The sequence below is a fragment of the Falco punctatus genome (genome assembly GCF_963210335.1).
Source record: "Falco punctatus genome assembly, chromosome: 1".
Taxonomy (NCBI): Eukaryota; Metazoa; Chordata; class Aves; order Falconiformes; family Falconidae; genus Falco; species Falco punctatus.
The window spans coordinates 99,838,240-99,859,615 of record NC_137580.1 but is presented as its reverse complement, the minus strand read 5'-3'; the positions used below and the strand labels follow the sequence as shown (position 1 = coordinate 99,859,615).

At 52.1% G+C, this 21,376-nt stretch overlaps 1 protein-coding gene across 2 annotated transcripts in view; it reads left to right on the top strand.

Moving 5' to 3' along the window:
• Nucleotides 1-21,376, top strand: part of SGSM1 (small G protein signaling modulator 1) — a 49,690-nt gene that overhangs the window by 19,378 nt on the left and 8,936 nt on the right. Inside the window, exons 4-21 of one of the 2 annotated variants that reach the window (XM_080403774.1) lie at nt 3,665-3,827; nt 4,654-4,806; nt 5,353-5,420; nt 5,967-6,112; nt 6,595-6,726; nt 7,313-7,437; nt 9,413-9,480; nt 9,916-10,076; nt 10,609-10,738; nt 13,181-13,319; nt 13,706-13,770; nt 14,162-14,307; nt 14,932-15,060; nt 15,547-15,729; nt 18,137-18,208; nt 18,982-19,566; nt 19,761-19,885; nt 21,214-21,296. In XM_080403774.1, coding sequence (XP_080259900.1) covers nt 3,665-3,827; nt 4,654-4,806; nt 5,353-5,420; nt 5,967-6,112; nt 6,595-6,726; nt 7,313-7,437; nt 9,413-9,480; nt 9,916-10,076; nt 10,609-10,738; nt 13,181-13,319; nt 13,706-13,770; nt 14,162-14,307; nt 14,932-15,060; nt 15,547-15,729; nt 18,137-18,208; nt 18,982-19,566; nt 19,761-19,885; nt 21,214-21,296 — 2,673 coding nt within the window. Of the gene's footprint in view, nt 1-3,664; nt 3,828-4,653; nt 4,807-5,352; nt 5,421-5,966; nt 6,113-6,594; nt 6,727-7,312; nt 7,438-9,412; nt 9,481-9,912; nt 10,077-10,608; nt 10,739-13,180; nt 13,320-13,705; nt 13,771-14,161; nt 14,308-14,931; nt 15,061-15,546; nt 15,730-18,136; nt 18,209-18,981; nt 19,567-19,760; nt 19,886-21,213; nt 21,297-21,376 lie in introns of both variants that reach the window. The other variant, XM_080403773.1, reaches the window with a different exon arrangement.

Sequence of the window (21,376 nt, the reverse complement as noted above, 5' to 3'; positions counted from 1 at the left end):
TGGGGTGGGCTGTTGTCTCCTGGCTTGGTACTGTAAGGCACCCTGGGGACTGGCAGGGGCAGAGATGCATTTTGATGGGCAGCAGAGTCAGGGACACCTCATCTGCCTGCCTCAGGCTTGCTTGCATGGCTTTTCTCTCTGGTATACGAGGGTGGGTGTGAGGCACAGAGGGGCTTTTTGGGCTCATTGCCTTGCTGGCCTCTTGTCACCACACGCAGCTGTCAGGTAACTGGGCCCTGATAAGTTGCTGCTTGGCAGCATAATTGATTTGACAGCTGCGAATGCCACAGATCCAGCATTGCTCTTGCGCTGTGTCCGGCAGCTCTGGCACCAAGCTGCACCGGGTGAGCACTGGAGCCCAGCCAGGCTGGCACTCACTGCGGAGGCTGAGGTCACCTCTGAAGAGCTGGAGATGGCTGCTTGAGACCAGAGAAATCCCCCAAAAATACAAATTGGAGGAGGGGGTGATGGTGCCCTGCCAATGTTGGCAACAGACTTCAGGGGCTGAAGTCCAGCTCCATCAGTAGAGAGCTAATGTTGGCAGCGTGGTGCCACCGAGAGCTCACCCTTGGCTTGGTCTTGGTGGAGAGGGGAGGGGGGACTTCTCCCCAGATTTTGAAGGTGCTGCTGTGGTTTCTAGTTCAGCTCTATGTCAGTATAACCTTACATTCCAAAAAACAAAACTGTGGGTTTTTTGCTTGCAATTCCACTTCAGCTGGCTCCTGACCTCACTTAGCTGGGGCCGACTCCACTGTGGGGGGCTAGCAGTGGAGACCTGCCGGAGCTTTCCATGGCTGGGCACTCTGAAACGGGCATGGCTGGGTGCAGCCTCAGGCAGATAGGGTTGTTTGTGTCTGTCGCTTTTATGTTAGTCTTGGAGCATGGAAGAAATGAATGAAGCGATGTGGGGTGGGGTGATTTGAGTGTGTGTGAGGGAGGTGTGGGTCTTCTTGCATTTGGTCCCAAAGCCATGAAGCAGTCTGGTCTTATTTTGCAGCTGCAGATAATCCTCTGGGACGGGTAGGAAGACCCATCCACGCATGGGCTCTGCTATTTGCAGCATGTCTGGGCTTCAGGAGGGTTTGTGCAGGGCTTTGTGTAAAAACTACCTATCTATCCAGTGGCTCTGAATGGCTGGTATTGGGTGAGCAGGACTGGGCTCACCCAAATGTGTTGCTTTTCTGCTGTTAGCACAGGACATGTCTCACAGCACCTCAGATGCTGCATGCCCACCGTGTCTGCTCGGCGGTGAACTCAGGCATGGCACTAAGCAGGGCAGAGATAATGAGAGCTTCTCTCAGTCCTGGGAGCTGATGTTGATGGGTCTGCATGAAATGTCTTTTTAAATGTCTCCATAGAGTTGTTCAGCTGTAGGAAAAAATGCCTTTCCAGGCAAGAGGCAAATCAGCATCTGCTGGGCTGCCGCAGGGAAGGCTCACCGTGGCTGGCTCTGCAGCATTGGGTGGTTGGGGAAGGCGGGGTGCTGGTGCACCAGAAAGCTTGTTGTCAGACCCGGATCAATAGCCTGCAGAACTGTGGGTCCGTGTAATTTTCCAGTGCTTTGATGAGCCTGTTTAATAAGTCTGTGTTTGACACTAGACATCCATCCTGAGCCCTCCCAGGGGATTCTGGCAAACAGATTGCCAGTGGAGCCTGTGCGTGTGTGTATCTTTCTGTGGAGTCATTGCCATCTCCCGCTGCCAGCAGAGCCAGCTCCCCGCTCACTGCGTGCCCAGGCAGGGAGCCTGGCAGGAGAGGGCAGGAGGCCAGCGCGTTCTGGGCACTCGCTCTGGTCCCGTGAGTGCCTGGTGCTGCCTTTCGGCAGGGCCCAGTGCAGGGAGTTAGGTGAAGCTTTGCACGGGGACTTAACTGCCAAATACCAGCTGCAAGGAGCCAACTGAGTCACCACCAGGCTGGAAGGGTCTCTGAAGCCAGACTGAGCTGCTGGCATTGCCTGTGGTTTATTGCCAGGTTCTCTATTGCCTTTAGGTTTTTCAGGAAACGGTTGCGTGGACACAGATTTTTTTTAATTATTTTTTTTGTGAAAAAATTGCCCCATTTCATCTGCTGCTTTAGAATTCCTCAGTGTGCCTGTCTCTTGCTCCCAGGCTTTCTCCTTCTCGCTTGGACCATCCCAGCACAGGGGGCCAGGAGGTGAAATCTGTTCCAGCTGCACCCATCGCTCAGACTGGGCCAAAGGGAAAACTTCAGGGAGTTGTTTGGTTTCTCTACAATCTGCAAGAAACCTGTGAGGAGAATGTCAGCCTGTTTGTCTGCCTAGCAAAGCAATTATCCTACCTGGAGAAGAGGCGACGTGCTTGCTTGTTAGCTGTTGCATGTCTGATGAGGACATTTTCCTCAGGCCAGGTGGGGATGTTCTCTGCTCTAAAATACAATCTGAGAAGTTTTACCTCCCATCCTTCCATCTAGCCCAATGATTAGTGATGGTGGCCGGACTGATGAGCACGCTGGAGAGAGAGTGACTCGTGCGCTGAGCTTGCGGAGGGACCCCAAGTCCTGAACTGATGGCAGTGCCCTGCAAAAGCCTGCTCTCTGTCCCAGGCTTGGCTGTGGTGGCTGCTGGCCCCGTAGATGGTCTGGTCACCTGAAATGGTTTCAAACCTGTTTAGCCAGGGGACCACAGCATCACTGTGCGGTGTACAGCCACACTTAGCTTCGTGCTGTTAAACCACAGATTAAACTCCCACAGGCTTAACCTGAGTGACTCTGTATGAGTGGGCTCTTGGCAGCTCCTGATCCATGTGATTAGTGTCACGCCATGAACCGGTTGCTATTGTGCTGGGAAAATCACCTCTCTGATAACAGCCATCATGCCGGCACAGACCTGGAAGCAGGATACAACCTCCGTGCATGCTGAGAGTTTCCAGCATTAGCATCAATTTACTTGCATTCAGGATATCGTGTAGCAGAGCTGTATCCTGGCATTTTCAGAACAAAGGACTGCAAGCACAGTGGGCCCAGTCCTTTCTCCCGCTCTGTTTTTATGAATGAGCAAAGTGCCCTGAGAAATCCTAATCCAGGCTGCGAGCTTGGCACGTCAGTGCAGACCGCTCACTGTTGGTGGCACAGAGGTACCACCTCTGCGGTTCGAAAGCTGCGTGTTCCCATTTCACTGCCAGTCTAGTAAGGTCTCTTTAGGCTGCCGGTTGGTCAGCTAAGCGAGTGCAAGACAAGTTAGTCTGCCTGACTAGTCCCTCTCAGGTGATTTTGGGGAGACTGTGGATCTACTTTAGCAGGCACAAGTTGACTCTCTTTTGCAGTACTTGCGTCTTGGCACACCCATGGTTCGTGTTTACTTCCATCGAGCTAGTCATTTGGTTCGGATGAGCTGAACTTCTAATAAGCTTCACCAACCTCAGTCTTTCTTCTGTTTTGCAAAACTAAAATTGTACCTCTATATAGTCAGCAGATCTGATGACTGTGCGGGCAGCAAAGCTGTACCGCTGTCTGCTGTTTTGGGTCAAAAGACATCTAGGTTCCCTGATCTCTTGTCTGCTTAGGTGGAAGTAGAACATGGTGCTGGTTTCCTCTTGGGAGACATTTCTCCTGTGGAGTAAGGTCATGGATGCAGCAGGAGACCGGCTGTTGTGACGTGAGCTCCGAGTTCTCCTGCCGCTTCAGTAACGACTTTGCTCTGTTGCAGCTGCGGTGGAAGCCTGTGTCTTATACGGCTTGAAGCGGAGGGCAGCAGGATTCCTGCGCAGCAACAAGATAGCAGCTCTGTTTATGAAGGTGGGAAAGAGCTTTCCTCTGGCAGAGGAGCTTTGCAAGAAAGTGCAAGACCTGGAGCAGCTCATTGAGAATGCGTAAGGCACTAGCATTGCTGTTATCCCGCAGGTCACTTGTGTTTTGGTGTGGGTGTGTAGTTCGAGTTTGGCTGTGGATCGCGATGTCCAGCTTGAGCTTCTACAGGGGGAATTAATTGCTCTTCCAGTGGAGCAGGGTCCTGTCCCGGGCTTTTGGTGTGTTGACCGACTGGTTGCTTTTATAGGAGACCATGGGTTGCAGTTTAAGCTAGGTTGGACAAGTTCTTACTTCCTCTGCCCCTTGTCTCATGCTTCAGGGACAGCCAAGCGTGTTTGCTTCCAAGCTGTCACAGTTTATGAGCCAGGGCACTAAGCCAACTGGAACCAAATTTGGTCTGCCTCAGTGTGCAGGGCTTGAACCTGCAGTAATTCAAGTTCTGTCTGAGTGGCTTACTCATCCTTGGGCAGGAACCAGGGCAATGGATCAAGCAGCTACCTGGGGGCAGGAATCTTTATGCTGTCCTAAGACAAGCTGCATTGCTTGTGAACTGCTGTCCTCAGGCACCAGTGGAAAAGGTGTGTGGGCTGGAGGACTCTGCTGAGGCAGAGGGTTGTTCTAGGGTGCCTTTACAGTGGGAAACTGATTCGGAGAAGTCAGTTTTGAAATGCGGATGTGCGCCTTCTGGAGCAGGGGGTGGAACAGATGAAGGGAGCAGTCTCCAGAGCCCTGTCCCCGTGTACTTCCCTGTGCATCCCCCAGCCACCACAGCCACCACCACTGAAACCCTGGCCTTATGCCCCACAAAGTGCTGTGAGTGCCCTGGGCTCCTGCGGTGCTCAGCAGTGAGCCAGTGATGATGTTATTTTTGCCTTGTACTTCTAAAAGACGAAATCAAGTCCAGAGCATCCCAGAGAATGCGCGCAAGATGCCGAAGCTGCCCAACCTGTCTCCTCAAGCCATCAAGCACCTCTGGATCCGCACAGCCCTCTTTGAAAAGGTCTTGGATAAAATCGTGCATTACTTGGTAGAAAACAGCAGGTGAGTGCTGGCACAGGCCAACCCTTTGCCTGTCCTAACTTGCTACCAGCATCTGCCCCTTCTGAAGGTGCTGGAGGTGTTGCTGGCTGAGCTGCATCCAAGTGGGCCAGAGAAAGCCCTGGATGGCACAGGCCAGTTGTGCTGCTCTGTGCCCATCACGGGGACTGTGATTGATACCCTGCTGCTGGTGGCCCCTGTACACGCCCTAAAACAAAGAGAGGCCACTCTTGCTCTGCTGATGGGTTGTCAGGGTTGATGCTCTGCTGGGTTGTCAGGGACTGCGTTGCCCTCGTCTTCTGGAAACTGCATGCTGAGGTGTCCTGTCCTGGGGATGTTTTGTTAGGAGATGGTGATGCTTCCGATGTGCTGCAGGAGGGCATCTATTCCCCAGGAAATTTACAGCTAGCAGAAACAGCCTGTTAAGGGCTTTTTGCCTTCTTACCATCAAGAAGTGATACAGAAAGAGCAGGGCATTACAGTGATTTAAAACCACTGTCCCAGGGGGTTGACATGCTACAGCATTCTGCTGTCTTTCATTTCTTCTAGTAAGTACTATGAGAAAGAAGCTCTCCTGATGGATCCTGTGGATGGGCCAATTCTTGCATCGTTATTGGGTAACACTGTCCTCTTACCCTACTTTGATATTTGATAGCTTGCTTTGCAAACCTGTGTTCCCAGTTCTGTGATCTGGGATGATAAATGCAGTTATTTTCCAGTAAGAACTTCAGAAAACTTCATAGCCCTGGACAGGTAGCACTTAAAAAGATCACATGATGTGCTGCTGCTGAGCAATGCACAGAGATGGAGAGTTTCATGGCTGAGCTTGGAGATTTCCTTTTCTTGCACAGGCTTCATTAATACTGACGGGCATAAACCAGGCCAGGCTCTGGGAGGCAGTGTGGTGCTGCAACGCAGGGCTCTGCATGCATGTGGCTGGTCAGGCAGTGGGTTATCTGCTCACTGCCAGGGCTGGCTGACCCCTCTGGATTCTTCGCTGCTGTTATACAGTGCAGCAGTGGGTGCTGAGCCTGGTGCCTGCTGCCTGCTGTCCTGCCCATCCCTGCCCTGAGATGCTGAGCTCTGCAGATCTGAGAGGTGACCACAGTCATCGGAACAACAGCGATGACCTCCTTATGTTTGTGACTTTCTTCTCGGCACAGTGGGGCCCTGTGCGCTGGAGTACACAAAGATGAAGACCGCTGACCACTTCTGGACAGATCCCTCCGCTGACGAGCTGGTTCAGAGGCACCGGATCCACAGCTCGCACTGTCGCCAGGACTCACCCACCAAGCGCCCGGCGCTCTGCGTGAGTCGGGGGGGGGCAGCCCTGCGGTGCTCCTCCTGCAGCACACAGGCAGCGCTTGCTCGGAGGCTCCGTTTGTTTGAAAAGGGCTGTGAAAGCCCTCTGATGAGGGAAGGCAGAAGAGTGTAGTTACTTGAAGTCTTCAGCCAGGAGTGCTGGGAACTTAGGCTGTGGGGACTGCAGGCATGCTGGACTGACGTGGCACTGTGTCATGTGGTCTCTGCCCTTTGAGAGCAACATGTATGGATGAAAAGCCAAGGCAGCTGAAGTCTGCTTTGTTTATTGCAAACAAAGCACACTCCTGGGGCTTCTCTAAGTGCAGAATTGAGCTTGGCCTGAGCCAGGAATCCTCTTAGAGGACACAGAGGGAAAGATTTCTAGTAGTGACTCTTTTAAGTGGAGGAGGGAATGAGCTTCCAAGAGAAGCTTGTTGAAAGCAAGAGCTGTCTGTGCTCACCTCATATTTGTAGGTGGATCTCTTCCAGATTCAGAAAAGGCATTCGAGTGGCAGTATGGATGACCGGCCATCACTGTCTGCCAGGGACTACGTGGAATCGCTGCACCAGAACTCCCGAGCCACGCTCCTCTATGGCAAGAACAACGTCCTGGTGCAGCCAGTAAGTACCTACTGGGGTACCTGGGCTTTAAAATACTGCTCTGCTCCCCACCAGGTAAATCTATACCATATTTCCCTTTGATGGAGAAAAGCACAGGCTCATTTTTAATCTGGGAAGGCAGTGACTGGACTTTGGTCGTTGAGGTGTTGGTGATACAGATCCTCCCAGTGGAATGGAAGAGCTCAGCTTCTGAGTAGAAACAGGCTGCTCTCCCTGCCCACTCTTAACCAGAGGCCACAAAACACATCTTCCTTTCCCTTCTTGCTTGTTACAGTCAAATAATGAAGTGCAAACTGCTTAGGTGGAGTTGTTAAGTTAGCCTCAGCTGGACAGCTGCTCTCGGCCCTCTTCCAAGCTGGTGAAGTGTCCTCTTGTCTCTGCTGGGAGGTTTTGCAGGGCCCCTGAGGGTTTCTCACTGTTGGTGGGTGGTGGGCTCAGGGGTAGCAGGCAGGGCTGTGTTATGGTCCAGTACTGTGCTTTGGGGGCATGGCTCAGCCTCGGGTAGCCTGAGGTGGCACTTCATGCTTCTGGTGTCTTCTTGCCTACTCTCCCCAGCTCACTCTCTCCCTGCGTTTCTCTTATCAAGCGAGATGACATGGAGGCAATCCCCGGATACCTGTCCCTTCACCAGACTGCCGACATCATGGCACTGAAGTGGACGCCCAACCAGCTGATGAACGGCTCTGTGGGGGATCTGGACTATGAGAAGAGGTGAGGCAAATGTTCCCCAGGTTCAGAGTTTGGATCTGGTGTCCAAGGCCATCGGTGAGTTTTCCCACTTACTACAGAGCAACAGTCATCCTTGGGTCTGTAACGGGGGAAGGGACAGGGAAGGAGGCCTGAGGTGGTGGGAGAGGTGGGCTGCAGGAGATAGTGTGAGATGCATTGCTGTTGCCCATCTCTGCTAGGAAGTGTTCAGCAGGGGAACTGCGGGGGTGCTTGTTCTGAAAGATGCAAAGTGGCTCAATTTATTGCCCTCAGGGTTTTCTCAGGAGAATGCCCTCTCTATATACTACACAGTGCTTTCAGGTTTATCATCGTTACTTTAATCTGGAGAATTGAGGAGCTTATTAACAGAGGAAGAGTACCTGCAGAGAGAGGGAGCATGAGCAGTTCCTGGATCATACCTCGGTAACAGAGTGCTTGCCATTCTGTGGTGCTGTTTTGGTCCAGTCTGCAGCTGATCCTACATACAGGTATTCAGGAGTCCCTTGGATTTAACGAAGTCCCTGGAGCTTGTTCGTCCAGGAGGCCTGAAATCTGCTTAATTTGCTTGGCAGTGTGTATCACCATACCCTTTTGCCTGGGATTGCCTTATGGACTGCTGGCATTTCTTTTGATAGCTGAATTCCTTTTAGCAAACTACAGAATCATGCCAGGTCCTGATTTGCCGGAGAAACGAAACAAAGCAAACAAAATCCCTTTACGCCAGCAAATGCTCCAGGAAAGCTGGGGCATTTAGGACACTGATCCTTTGACCTAGGGTAAAGATCTTCAGCAAAAGTTGTCCTCAGTTTTATTTATTCTCAATTGTAGTTTTGGGGGTTTTGTTTACCTGTGTTCTTCTCATCTCCCCTTTCTTCATGGCCCCTGAGCCATTCAGTTATGCCTGGTACCCTCCCCCTAAAATGCTATTTTAATATCTATGTTACTTTTCTGGGTTCTTGACTTGGGCATCAGCCTAAGCTCTAAAGCTTCCCAGTGTCAAGATGTGACCAAGGAAGAGAGGAGTCAGATGACGAAGTCAGTATGAATCTGGAAGGAGTGACTTACGCGCCCCTTCCCATCCTTATCTGCCTTCATGAACCATTTTATAATGCCTTTATTTTTAAGTGCTGTTTTTGTGAAGTGGCACAAAATGCTGCTCAGACTCTGGAAATTTGCTTTGTTACAAAGTAGGATGTTATTAAATGCTGATACCCTCAGAGAGCAGTGCTTTTGTTAGGCTCTCTGCAGAAACGAAACCATGCGTGAGGCCACATGTCTCCTGGAGACATCCTCTTCCCTGGCTTCCTCCTGTCATCTCTCTGGCCCTCTGCCCTGCCTGATGAACAGCAGCTCTCTAGCATTTTCTAGATTTGCTCAGCACCTCGAGGTGCTTGTGCTGAGGCAGTGCAGTTCTCGAACAGAAGCAATGCAGACCAAATCTATTTTCATCTTTGAAAAGAACCCACAAACTGCAAGGGTTTGTTTCCCCATCTGCTGGGGACAGGAGCTCAGCCCAGCAGCAGCCCAGGCTCGGGCTGCACTGCGTATTCCCTTGGGGCTCCAGGGCTGCTCCTGCCAGGTTCGTGGGGTTCTCCTAGGTCTACATCGGGGCAGGGAGCTCTTTCTGGGGTGCCCAGAGGAGAGTGCTCAGCTCTGCAGGGCTCCACATCCCTCCCTGCCATTGCCAGGATCTGTGGGCACGCTGTCTGTGTCTGGGAACAGTGTGAGGGCAGAGGAATGGGCCCAGGGCAACGTGGGACTGGACTTGCATCGATTGAGCTGTGATGGCAGGGGCAGTTGCTGGTTCTGGAGGGATGTTGTCATTTACGCAGGCTGACTTCATGCCAGTCACACTGCTGCTGGGACCTCATCCTTTCTGTAGCTTCCCCTGGTGCCAGGATAGCTGGAGGCGGGATCTGGAGCAGATGTGAACCAAAGCAGAGCCTTTTGCTCACAACCTCCTCTCTCTCTGTTCCAGCGTGTACTGGGATTATGCCATGACTATTCACCTGGAGGAGATAGTCTATTTGCACTGTCACCAGCAAGGTAAGGCCAGAGTGGGGGGCAGATGGAGGGTGTTACTGCCCTGACACTTGCTTCCTTAGCTTTGGGGAGTGCGCATATGGGGATGTTTTGATTCAGCTCCAGGGCAGATGTCCAGAGCTCTGGGTGGTCACTACTATGTAAGTGCTTCTAGGAAAACCTTTAAACCAGCTCTTGGCTGTGGTGCTTGGCTGGGGAGTGCTCCTTGCAGAGCAATGCTTGGCGGTTTTCAAGGCTGTGATCTCCCAGGCAAGCCGCCTCCAGGGCCCCAGACTTGTAATGGGTTTACAGAAGAATCCAAATGAGGGAGAAAATATTTCTTTTCCATACCAGAAATACAATTCCCTGAGCTTTCTTGCCTGCCCTCTGCGTTTTTGGTGCTCATGTTTCCCTCATTCATGTCTGTCTTCTTTCTGCTGTCACTGTTGCTAATAGTAGACAGCGGTGGGACGGTTGTCTTGGTGAGCCAGGATGGGATTCAGAGGCCCCCGCTGCGGTTCCCCAGAGGAGGGCACTTACTGCAGTTCCTGTCCTGCCTGGAGAACGGCCTCCTGCCCCATGGGCAGCTGGATCCACCCCTCTGGTCACAGCGGGGAAAGGTAGGTGCCCTGAAACTGGGCTTGTTCCTGAGCCCACAGCCCTGTGGGCTCTTGCTGGTGTGCCCCTGTGGAGTGTCACAGAGCAGAGCTGATGGGGAAGACCCTCTGCCCAATGTTAGTAGCTGCTGCATTTTAAACAATTCTCCCAAAACTAAGAAGGAAGGTGGACTTGAAATATGGCAGTTTGGTTTAAAGGTCATGGTCTTGACCAGCTACACAGCCCCCTCTGGGCAAATCGTGAGGGAGGTGGTATGGGAGCGCTGGCCATGAGGCATGACAGGTTTGGTTCTCATGGACCTGGCCATGCTGCGTGGGTTATACACACCCTGCGTGCTAACAGCGTTCTGTATTCGCTGTGTAATTGAAAGCTTAATCCAAAAGCTGCTCCATCACAGAGAACACACAAACATCATCCAGGCTGAAAAAACACATGCTCTTGTTGGGCAGAAGTTCGGCAAGCGAGGCAGCAAGCCCGCTGGCCTGCGTGGCCGAGCGTGGGGCCGCTTGTGAAGGGCAGGTTTTGTTCATCTAGGGGAAAGTGTTTCCCAAGCTGAGGAAGCGAAGTCCCCAGGGCTCCTCTGAGTCTGCATCTGACAAGGAAGATGATGAAGCCACAGATTACGTTTTCAGAATAATCTACCCAGGGACACAGTCTGAATTCGGTGAGTGCATTGGCAGAGTTGTTTCAGGTGGGTTTTCATGAGGTGTATGAGCAGCTGGGAATGCAGCACCGGCAGGCACATGGCACATCATGCCAGAAAGTGGTTCCAGAGAAATAGGCTTTGCTGGTAACAGTACTGCCTTTTATTCAATGTCACGTATGAGTTACGGTTTGATTTTTTTGTTTTAACCTTTCACTTGCTACTGTGTCCTTCGTTTCTGCAGCTGCACAAAGGCTGTGACTGTCTTAATGGTTGGAAAAAAAAATTCTTACACATAATTTCAGTAGTAAGGTTCACTTTGGTCATGTTCTTTGGGGGTCACTTTTCACCATCACAAGCCTCCCGGACTGATTCTTCTCTTTCTATCACTAGACCACCTCAACAAGTGCTGCATTAACTCCAGCTATATTCCTCCGCGTTGCTTCTGCAGTGCAAAGGAGATGTTACAGCACCCTTCTCTGTGTACTGCCAAGCTTGACCCCTGTGTCTCCGCTCCCTAGCTCACAGGGCAAGAGAGTGGATGCCGCTGGATTCACCAAACCAGAAATCTTTCTTAGTGTCCAGTTGTAAATGATCTGAACAATGTGCTTGGCTGAAACGACTGTAAATTTGTCCTCAAGATCTTCTGTGGGTACCAAGAACAATTTTTTGACCTCTGGGAACATCATAGATTACTTTAGAAGGGGTAAAACCAAAAGTATAATAGAAGACTTGTGGAGTGTTTTTTTGAAAAAGCTATTAAATTTGATTAAAAACTTGTTCCTGTATTTTTGAGGCTAGAGGGGGTCAATCACATCTCCTATGACTCCTCCATAACATCAATAAAGATTATACTTAGTTCTCCCTGACTTTAGCTGATTAACACAATTCAGTGAGTCAGACAAAAATCTGATTGAGGCTAAAATAGCAGATAGAAATGCTTCTTTCTGTAGCTTTCTTTTGATCTCCCCCTTAAAATTCCATGCTGGGGGCCAAATTTTCAGTGAAATTAATTGCTGCAGTCTCCTCAGCTGGCACCATCAAAGCCTGTGGGATTCCTGTGGACCTTCCCAGAGGAAGGTGGGACCGCATTAGTTTGTTCTTCTCTACAGATTCTTCCTTTCACCCTTTTCATTTGTGTCCTTGTCCTCTCTCTGTGTCTCTAGTTACCATTAATGGTAATTTTCATCCATTCCTTGCATCTGTCATCTCCATCACTGCCGTGAGAGGGAAGATTGCAAGGACTCCAGCTGCAAGCAAGATGGTGGTGATCCCTAAATGGTTTCCGAGTCTCCTCATCACATCCCAACCTCCCCTTGCTGTTCTGGGGGCTGCTCGGCATCAGTGTAATGCGGCTGTCGTATCTGTCTGGTACTACTGCTTGCCTGTGTTGTCACTTAACAATTCCTGCACAGGCATCCCCTGTCGCTGCTGACTGTAACTGACCCATCAGCACCTGCTCAGTATGAGGGAAAGCGAAGAGGCTTTAATAGGAATATTTCAACTTTTTCTTGCCAATATCAGTTATTCAATATCACAAGCAGGGAGAGTCAGTGAGACCAAGGGTGAATGAGAAAGCCCTCTCCCAGCTGGAAGATGGAATTTCTACCACAATTTAATTTCCAAGGAGGAATAATTAGGATTATTCTTTATTAATCTTTTTTGCATCCCAGTTTACCTTTATCATGATGGCCTTTTCCTAGGGAGGCCCAAGACTGAGGGGCAGGGGCTGTTCCAGGCCCAGAGAGAGTAGCCAAGCTGCTCAGCACGGGGCATCTCAGCTCTCGGGGCTGCACGTGCCTCCTGCATGGGCTCTGTGCCTGGCCAGTTTGCAGGGTGGCACCGGCGCAGGATCCAAGGCCGTTGCAATAGCACTTCTGAGTTTAAGCAGGGATTTAGCAAGTGACAACATGAAAAGCTACTTGTTCCTGCTGTCCCTTTCAACCTCTTCATCAAAGTCTTTCTCTCCTGTCCTTTGATTTGGATGCTCCCTTCTTTCCCTGAATCTTGGATGGGATCCTAATGTTTGAGAGGTGGGGGCTTTTCCCTTCCAGTGATCCACCCTTCCTGGGACAACAGTTGATTTCAGTCATGTTTTTTCTCATCTGTGTGGCAGTCTGTTGCAGGCCCTTCACTCAAGTTGGATGGGTTTTTTCTGCCTTGGTCGACACTCAGCAGTTTAAAATTAGCTTGCTGAAGGTGCTGTCGTTAATTAGCAGATGGTTCTCTCGCGCTCACTCTCATCAATGCTCTTTGTTTCCTTTCCTTTCTCTGGATCTCACCAGTGCTGGTGCTGTGATTACCTGGTGTGGGCCCTACGTGGTTTCTGAAGTCTCCTTGGGAAGAGCGTGGGATGCTGTATTTGCTAATCAAACTCAATTCTCTCTTGACCTCCTGTGGCTCACCTGACCCCAGGGGCAGTGCCAGACGGTGGCTGATGCTCCTCTCTCTGTCCTCCTACAGTGCCCCAGGATCTGATGGACACACCGGGTGCTGGCCTGCCTCCCATGTGGCAACCCAGCACCCGCAAGTCCTCCTGCTCCTCCTGCTCTCAGAGCGGCTCCTCTGATGGTGGGCCATCCAACGGCTGCAGCCATGAAAGGTACGATGGCTGTGCTGCTGCTTGCTTTGAGAAATACAGGTAAAATAGAACAAGGCTTACAGGTGAAGGCCCAGCTGGATGGCTGAACGAGAGCAATTATGGGTGCCAGTGGTGTCTTCAGCTTCACACTCAGCTGGGTTGTCCAGGGACCATTTGCAGGGGCTAGTGGGGTGTGTCCAGGCCAAAGTGAGGTTTGTCCCCTTATCTGGGACATCTGAGCTACTCTGTGGCCGTGTCCTGGCAGCAAGAATTGCTGCTCTTGAGCTGAGCAGAGGGCTGGTAGTGCACCTCTGAAAGCAAAGCTGGAACAGTCAGATCAAAGCAGGGGCTGAGGGAATGCATGGGAGCGTTTCCTCTCCTCGCACCGGGTATGTTTTTATTGGCAGAGCTCCGTTGAAGCTCCTGTGTGACAATATGAAGTACCAAATCCTCTCCCGGGCCTTCTACGGCTGTGAGTACTTGTCACATCCATGATGCCTTGAGATGTGTGATGGGCAAGGGATAAGGTCCTGGGCTTTGGGCTAGGAGTGTGCTGAGGCAGCAGGGCAGTGGCCAGGGGTACTGGGACCAGTCTGTTGTATGCAAGGCACTATGTACACGTGCTCAGGATTGGGAGCAAACATCTGAACTCTGATCTTTGGACTTCAGCCCAGTGAGCAGCAGTGCTGTGGTACAAGGCAATGAGATACTGACCTGTCCCAGGAGACTCCCCGTTTTGCCGCTTAGGCTGGATGTGGCTTTAGAGGGTCTCCTTCAGGGACCAGATTCATAGAACTTTCTCCTGCGCTTCATCCCTGTGGCTCAGAGTTCTGCAGCTGAATGTTTGCTTCTGCTTGATGCAGGGCTGGCCTATTGCAGACACCTCTCCACGGTGCGAACCCACTTATCTGCGCTGGTTAACCACAACATTGTGTCTCCTGACGTGCCCTGCAATGCCAGCTCAGGACTGACTGTGGACATATGGCAGAGATACCTGCAGGACAGCACGGTAGGGCCAGTACTTTCAGGACGTGCCAGTTGTGGTGGGCTTGGGATGTCCAGGGCAGTGTCACTTAAGCAGTTGTAGCATGGTAAGATAAAGCACGTTGTGAAGTTCCCCAAAAAGAGAAGTCAGACAGCCTGCCCCAGGCTGCACAGACCCCAGGGCTCCTAATCCTCGACATGTGGAAGCTGGGGATTGATGGCTGCTCTCCGTAATGTGCTTCTATTCAGAGCCTGCCTGTGGCAGCATCTTGAGTGCCGTGGTCTTGAGCAGGGTCCCAGCATGCTGTTACGGGAGGACAGCTGGAGAGCTGCGACCAGCGCCGCAGTCCTGACATGCTGCCAGGGCTCTGAGGCGCAGCAGTGAGCCTGAGTGATTTTAGTAGGCCACTTTCTGGCTGTGGTGAGCCCGTGTTTCCCCAAATGTCCACCTGCAGGGGCCTCTGGCTCTACTTCAGGCCAAGCAGAGATCTGAGAGATCATCTGCAATGAATGGGCAGCGAGTTTGCAGGAGGTCAATGTCTGGACACTAAAAGGAGGCATAGCCGGGCTGGGGTTGCCCTTCCTTCTGCCAGCTTATGGGCTATGATCCTGGCTGCATCTGTGCGCTGACTCGAAGCTCTTCCCACAGAGTTATGAGGACCAGGAGCTGCTGCGGCTGATCTACTATGGCGGGATCCAGCATGAGATCAGGAAGGCTGTCTGGCCCTTCCTTTTGGGCCATTATCAGTTTGGGATGACTGAGGCAGAAAGGAAAGAGGTTGGTATGGGTGTTCTGCCAGCTCAGCAGCCTGGTGTATGGCATTGATGTGCCCTGGATATTTCACAGCTTGAAGTGTCTGTATGCCAGAGTCCACCCTGTGAACTCACTGGGCATTGTGTCCCCTTTGCTCAGCAGCTTTGGCTAGGAGATGGGAGAAGGATTCAGGTAAGCAGGGATTGATAGGACTAAGCTCAGTGCTCCTCCCATGCAGCTTCTGGTTACTTATGTTCGGTGCCTTGCACACCTCCAGAAGGCAGGAAGGAGATGAATGGTTGTTCTTCCATCCTAATTTTTGCAAGGTTTTGTGGGTCAGGCTCTGGCTGGCACTGTGCAGGAGATGAGTGACTTTATGTCCCATCTAGACATAGTTAATAGGAGCGGCACTTCTCTGTGCAGGGCTGTGTGGGGGGATGCAGGAGATGCTGGTTTCTGGGCTTTTCCAGGGACAGCTGTTCAAAGACCCTCTGTCTCTAAACACCACAGGCCGACGACCAGATCCGCACCTGCTACGAGCACACCATGGCAGAGTGGCTGGGCTGCGAGGCCATCGTCCGGCAGCGGGAGAAGGAGTTGCATGCAGCAGCTCTGGCCAAATGCTCCTCTGGGGCCAGTCTGGATTCCCACATTCAGAGGATGATGCACAGGGACTCGACGATCAGCAATGAGGTGAGGGTGTGGGGGCGTGGGGAGGGCTGTGCCCACCCAGGCGCTGTGTTGGCCTGTGCTACAAGGAGAGATGGAGACACAACTCTTGCTCACCCCCCTTCCCTGACCTCTGCCTGCCTCTGTGCCTCCTTGCTCACTGTAATCCATGTGGAGCTGGAGCTTTCTTACCCGTTTTCTTTCATCTGCCTTTCCAGAGTGCTTAGCAGTAGGAGCAGGCATCTCCTGCAGCATGGCCCCAGTTCCCATACTGTGTGGTACTGCACTGACCAAGAGGTTTTGGTCTGCAGGCCGTGACATATTGGAGATCTAACAAATTTTCTTTGGTTCTTGCAGCTGCAGTATCCACAGCAGCACTGAACAGCTCTACATCCGTAACCCTGGGTGGGGGTGCTGGGCATAGGAGCAGCAGGGAGAGGGCAGGGGGTCCTGGCAGAGGGCAGTGGGGCAGCCAGGACCCCAGAACTCGTTTAGGGAGCCATGTGTCCAAATCCAGACACTCACCAGTCCTGTGAAATGTTCCTTGTGAATATTGCTGGAGAAAAAAGATGTTCGTTACCTGGTTTTGCACTCCTGATGCACATCAGGATTAGCTCCATGGAAGTTGGTGTTGAAGCAGGGGGAGGAAGACCATGTTTCTGGCACTGGCAGGCTGTGAAGCAGGTCAGTGGGTCTCTTGGCTCCCTTTTCCATCAGCTGCTCAGCACAGAGGAAGCCTGGGCCACTGCCTGTGGGCAGGAGGAGCTGGGTGGCTCTAGGAGGCTGCTAGGTGGCTCACAGCTCTGGCTGTGAAGGAGTCTGCCAGGCTCAGGGCAGCCTCCGTACGTCGTGCCATCATGGGACAGAGCTGGGCCCCAGCACCCGGGTACGTGGGCCTGGCTTTTGGCAGTGCAGCGAGGAGTTAGAGCCACAGCCCAAACCAGAGGGTGTGCAGGAAAAAGCCTGTTAAAGGAAAGGCAGTCCTTGGAACAGAGGCCAGGGAGTGTTTCCGTGTGGGCTTTGTCCCTGGAGAGGAGAACAGCTCGGCACAGCAGAGCAAGCAGTGCTGGCTTGTCTGACCTTGAGCTGCCACACCAGAGGAGAATGGAGGCCAAACCGAACGGGGCCTGCGAGGTGTGGCACGGGAGCCTGCCTTCATCGTCCTGTGCAGAGTTTGGGTGCTTTGGGAAAGAGATGAGCTCAGCCCCAACCGTGCGGCTGTGTGTGTGCAGAGAGGGAGAGATGCAGGGAAGGCGAGTCTGTGTGAAAGAGCTGGACGACGCAGCTCTTGCAGGGGATGAGCGGAGGTGGGCTGCGCAGTCGGCGTTGCTGACGCCCTAGGAATCATTCCCATCCCCACAGTATCTCCACTGTGGTGGTCCTTCTGTATCCACGTCTGCCTGTTCTGAGAACATGTGCTGGGAGGGGAGCTGGCAGAGTCAATACATGCGGAGGTTCACCCTTTTCCCATCTCAACCTGAAATTTCCTGTTATGAAATGCTCCCATGGTAATGGAGGAAAACCGTCCCCCTTCCTCGCTCCATCAGAGCCCTGCCCAGCAAACACCCACAGTATTAGGGTGGGGACAACTGCTGCTATTCTGAAAGTGCTGTGTTTTCTTAAAACGCTATTGTTTGTGTGTGATGTCATTGCAATGCTCTGTACATCCTGGCTTGTGTGCAGCGGCAGCAGCCACAGGCTCCTGTGCTATGATCCGCCTGGTGCCGGGGCGGCTCACGTCCCCAGGAGGCTGCTCTGAAGGGAGGCTGCTTGCTTAGAGGGAGTCCATGAGGCAGAGCACCGAACTGGCTGCTGCAGAGCCCAGTGCTCCTTTTGTGCTTCAGCTGGAAGCCAGGAAAAGGGTGCTGTTGACTTTTAGAAGCACTGCCTTGACTGAGTCTGGCTTAAAACATCAATATTTGTCCTTTAAGAAAAGGAAAAAAAAATAACATTAAAACATTAATAGGCTTGGAGGGATTGTTTTATAGCTTGTGACTTCATTGTTTATGTAAACGAAGATGCAGTGAGCTGCATTGCTGCCAAATTAGGACAGAGATTTGTAGAAATTTGCAATCCAAGGAGACAGCGTGACCTCTCCAAAGGCCAGAAGAAAGCAGTTCCTTTCAGACCCAGATGTACAGTGTTTGAACAACTGGATTGGCCTGGGACTTTGTTTTTGTCGTCTTCTCCAGCAGTAAATGTCAGTGCAGGCTAAGGCAGGGTCCTGCACTATGTGACAGATCTCCGTGACAGAGATGATGTGATGGGAACATCTTTCATGGGTCAAATATGAGAATTTTGTTGGATGCATTTTCTCCTTGTTCTTTACATGCAGATGTGCCTACCTGTGATAGCATGGTATGAGTCTTCCCTCCCGGTCCAGACACCATGCTCTTTGCCTTTTCACTGTCCTTTTCCCTCTCTCTTGCAGTCTTCACAGAGCTGCAGCTCTGGCCGACAAAATCATGCCCGGCTGCAGAGTGACTCCAGCTCCAGCACACAGGTGAGCAGCAGTGCTGTGCTTTGTCTCCTCTTGCTCGTTCAGACACCGGCCACCCAACAGCATATGGCTCTCTGCCCCGGGCTGTTCGCTATTTGATAACTGTAATGATTTCTGTCAAACAGAAGCAGTAGTTGGAGGAGGTAAATGACTCGCAAACCTGCCTCTGGAGCCACTAATGTCAGAACTGCACACTGCTTGGCGATGTTTAATATTCACCAGCCTGCTCTGCCCAGGCTTGAATGACCAGCCCCTGTATGGCCTTCACACTTGAGGGCCCATGGATGCTCCGTATGTTGGTAGCCATGTGTTTAACCAACCTGTTTAAATGATGTTCTGCCCAGTACATTATGCTGAGTAAAAGCATAGTCCTTTGGAGCAGGCACTGTGGGCTCAGAGTTGTGCAAATGACCAGGCACTGACCTGCCAAATGCAGGCAGGGGAACCTAAATGCTGAGAATTGTGCCCAGAAATTCCTCCAAGAGTCTGGTCAAAATGAGGCAGAGAGCTAGATGCTCAGCTGAAGCTGTCTCTCACTATAGTAAACAAGTGGAGCCACAGCCAGACATAGCACTAGTAAGTTAAAATGCCCTCAAGTCCTCTGAGCTTTCTTCCACTGGTTTGAGCTTGTTTGAGCCCTGCACATGTAGAACAGATCTTTCTCCCTCCCCACCATGGGGGAACACGGACATTCTTGCCCCAAGAGCTGCGTTCAGCTGTTAACTTTGCTGAATGCAGGGCATTTGCTCACTGTCACACAACTCTTTGCTTTGCAGGTGTTTGAATCTGTTGATGAAGTGGAACAGACTGAAGCGGATGCTCAGCTGGAAGATGGCAAACAAAGCAAGATCCCCAATGGGACGGTTCCCAATGGCACGTGTTCCCCTGATTCTGGCCACCCCTCTTCCCAAAACTTCTCCATCACATCGGGGTTCTCAGAGCGCAGCTTCAGCAATGAGGACAGTGCCCTGGAAACCAACAAATCCTTGGCCACCTCTCAGGGAAAGGCTGGTGGGTCTGACGTGCCAGCCCCACAGGACCTGGAGGGTGCCCAACAGGAGGAGAAGCTGCAGGGGCAAGGCAGCCTGGAGGGTGAATTTTCCACCGGTGGAAGCATGGACTTTGTTCCTGTGGTTGAGAGCGCAGCCAGGGTCCTGCATGATCGTGATGCTGTGGCCCTGACTGTGGTAGAGAGCTGGGCAGACAGTGAAGCTGAAAAGCAGAGCTTGGTGGAGAGTGAAGATAACCTCTCTGAGGAGCCAGAGATGGAGAGTTTGTACCCACAGCTGGATTCTCTGACTGTAGCTGATCTGGCCAACAGTGAAACATCTGCTGTCTCCTCCATGGGCGTCACCTACTCTGTAAGTGCAGACTTGTTCACTGGGTGGGTTTCTTCCCAAGTGCCTCACTATTTACCTGCATTTGCCCTGTGCCAATCCTGAAGTTGAATGTACTACTCCCTTCCACCCAAACTGCCCTGTCGCTCTGTTGCCCTTGCAACTTTCCTTTTGTTTTTTATTTGAAAACAAATCGGCTTTGCTTTTGTTTTGGGCAGCCAGAGCTGCTGGACATGTACACGGTGAATCTGCACCGCATTGAGAAGGATGTGCAGCGGTGTGACCGCAACTACTGGTACTTCACCCCTGCCAACCTGGAGAAACTCCGCAACATCATGTGCAGGTAGGAGCTGTGGGGGTGAGGGTGGGGGCCTTCCGACCCTCCCTGCGATGGGAGCAGGCTCCCGATGCTGCTGGGTGGTTTCCCTGAATTCGCCTTGAGGCTGGAGCCTCAAACTTTGTTGTGGTTACTGAGTTTTGCCTCCTTGCCTTCCTCCCCCAAATCCTCTCGTCATCCCCGAACTGGGGCCACAGCTCCGAGGGCCTCACACTTGGCAGTCTGAGGAGTCTGGCCATCCTGCCTTGTGCTGCTCTGCCCCGTGACTGCTGTCTGTCTGGGTTGTTGGACAAAGCAGAGGGCTCCCTGGGGCTGCCCAGGCACACTGCCTTGTGCTCTGAACCCAGTGCAGCCCACCTGCTCTCTGGAATATGTCTGGAAAATGCTTTAATGAGGATCAGCCCGCAGAGCTGTAGTGCTAATGAGGAAGTGCCTGAAGCAACCAAGTGGTTAGTGCCTCCCCACGAACCCAGGAGACGGCAATACCTGGGTGCATTTCTCATTCTCTTTGCTTAGTCCCTGTACTAAGAGGTTGCTGTGTGACATTCACTGACTCAAATCAGCCCCAGCTCAGCAGCTGTGGCTGTTTCAGGGGCAGCGAAAGCTAAAATAATACTGCCCATATTGCAGATACGAGGAGAAGCTGCTATTTCATTAGAGCTGTCACTTTATCTGACAGCCAGCATTGGAGATCTCTGCTGAGATAAGACCTACAACACAGCAGATTTTGGAAAACTAGTGGGCAGGATGGAAAAGATTGTTCCCTTGTGCCAGCAGTGGATCTGAGTCCTTTCTGAACACGTTTTGACTTGCTACCAAATATGGGAAGATATCTCTGCAGGGCTGCCTGCTTCCTGGGACGCTGGGTCCAGGGAGGCAAAGCAGGCGATACCGTGCAAAGTGCACCAAGAGGATGAATTGAGGGGGAAGGGTGAAAATGAGAGACGAATTAACAAACTCTTTTCAGTCTCTGCCCTTTGACCAACTACCCTGCCTTGCTGTGCTTTCCACCCTGCACTGATTTCCGTGCAATGGCCATGGCACAGCCCTGGATCAACACCCTGCCATGGCCATCCAAGACTGTGCTATGCGTGGCTTACCTAAAAGCCACCACAGGAGCCTAAGCATTTACAGGCCAGCTATAGAGGAATGGAGCACAGGTATAACAGAGTAAAGAAATCTGATTTTCCCTGCTTGCTGCCATGCACTGGTGGCAGCATGTAGGAAGTGCCAGCATCCCTGGAACAGAGGCAGGGCATGGACAAGCAAGGCTGTGGCACTCATGCCTGGCACAGGGAGGGCTCACGGGCCACCTTTCCCGCTCTCTCACACAGCTACATCTGGCAGCACATTGAGATTGGCTATGTGCAGGGGATGTGTGACCTGCTAGCCCCTCTCCTGGTCATCCTGGATGATGGTGAGTGGGTGGCTCTGCTCCGCTTTCCCCATGCCTTTGTGGGAGCATGTGGGGGGATCTGCTGGGATGCTGGTGGCCCT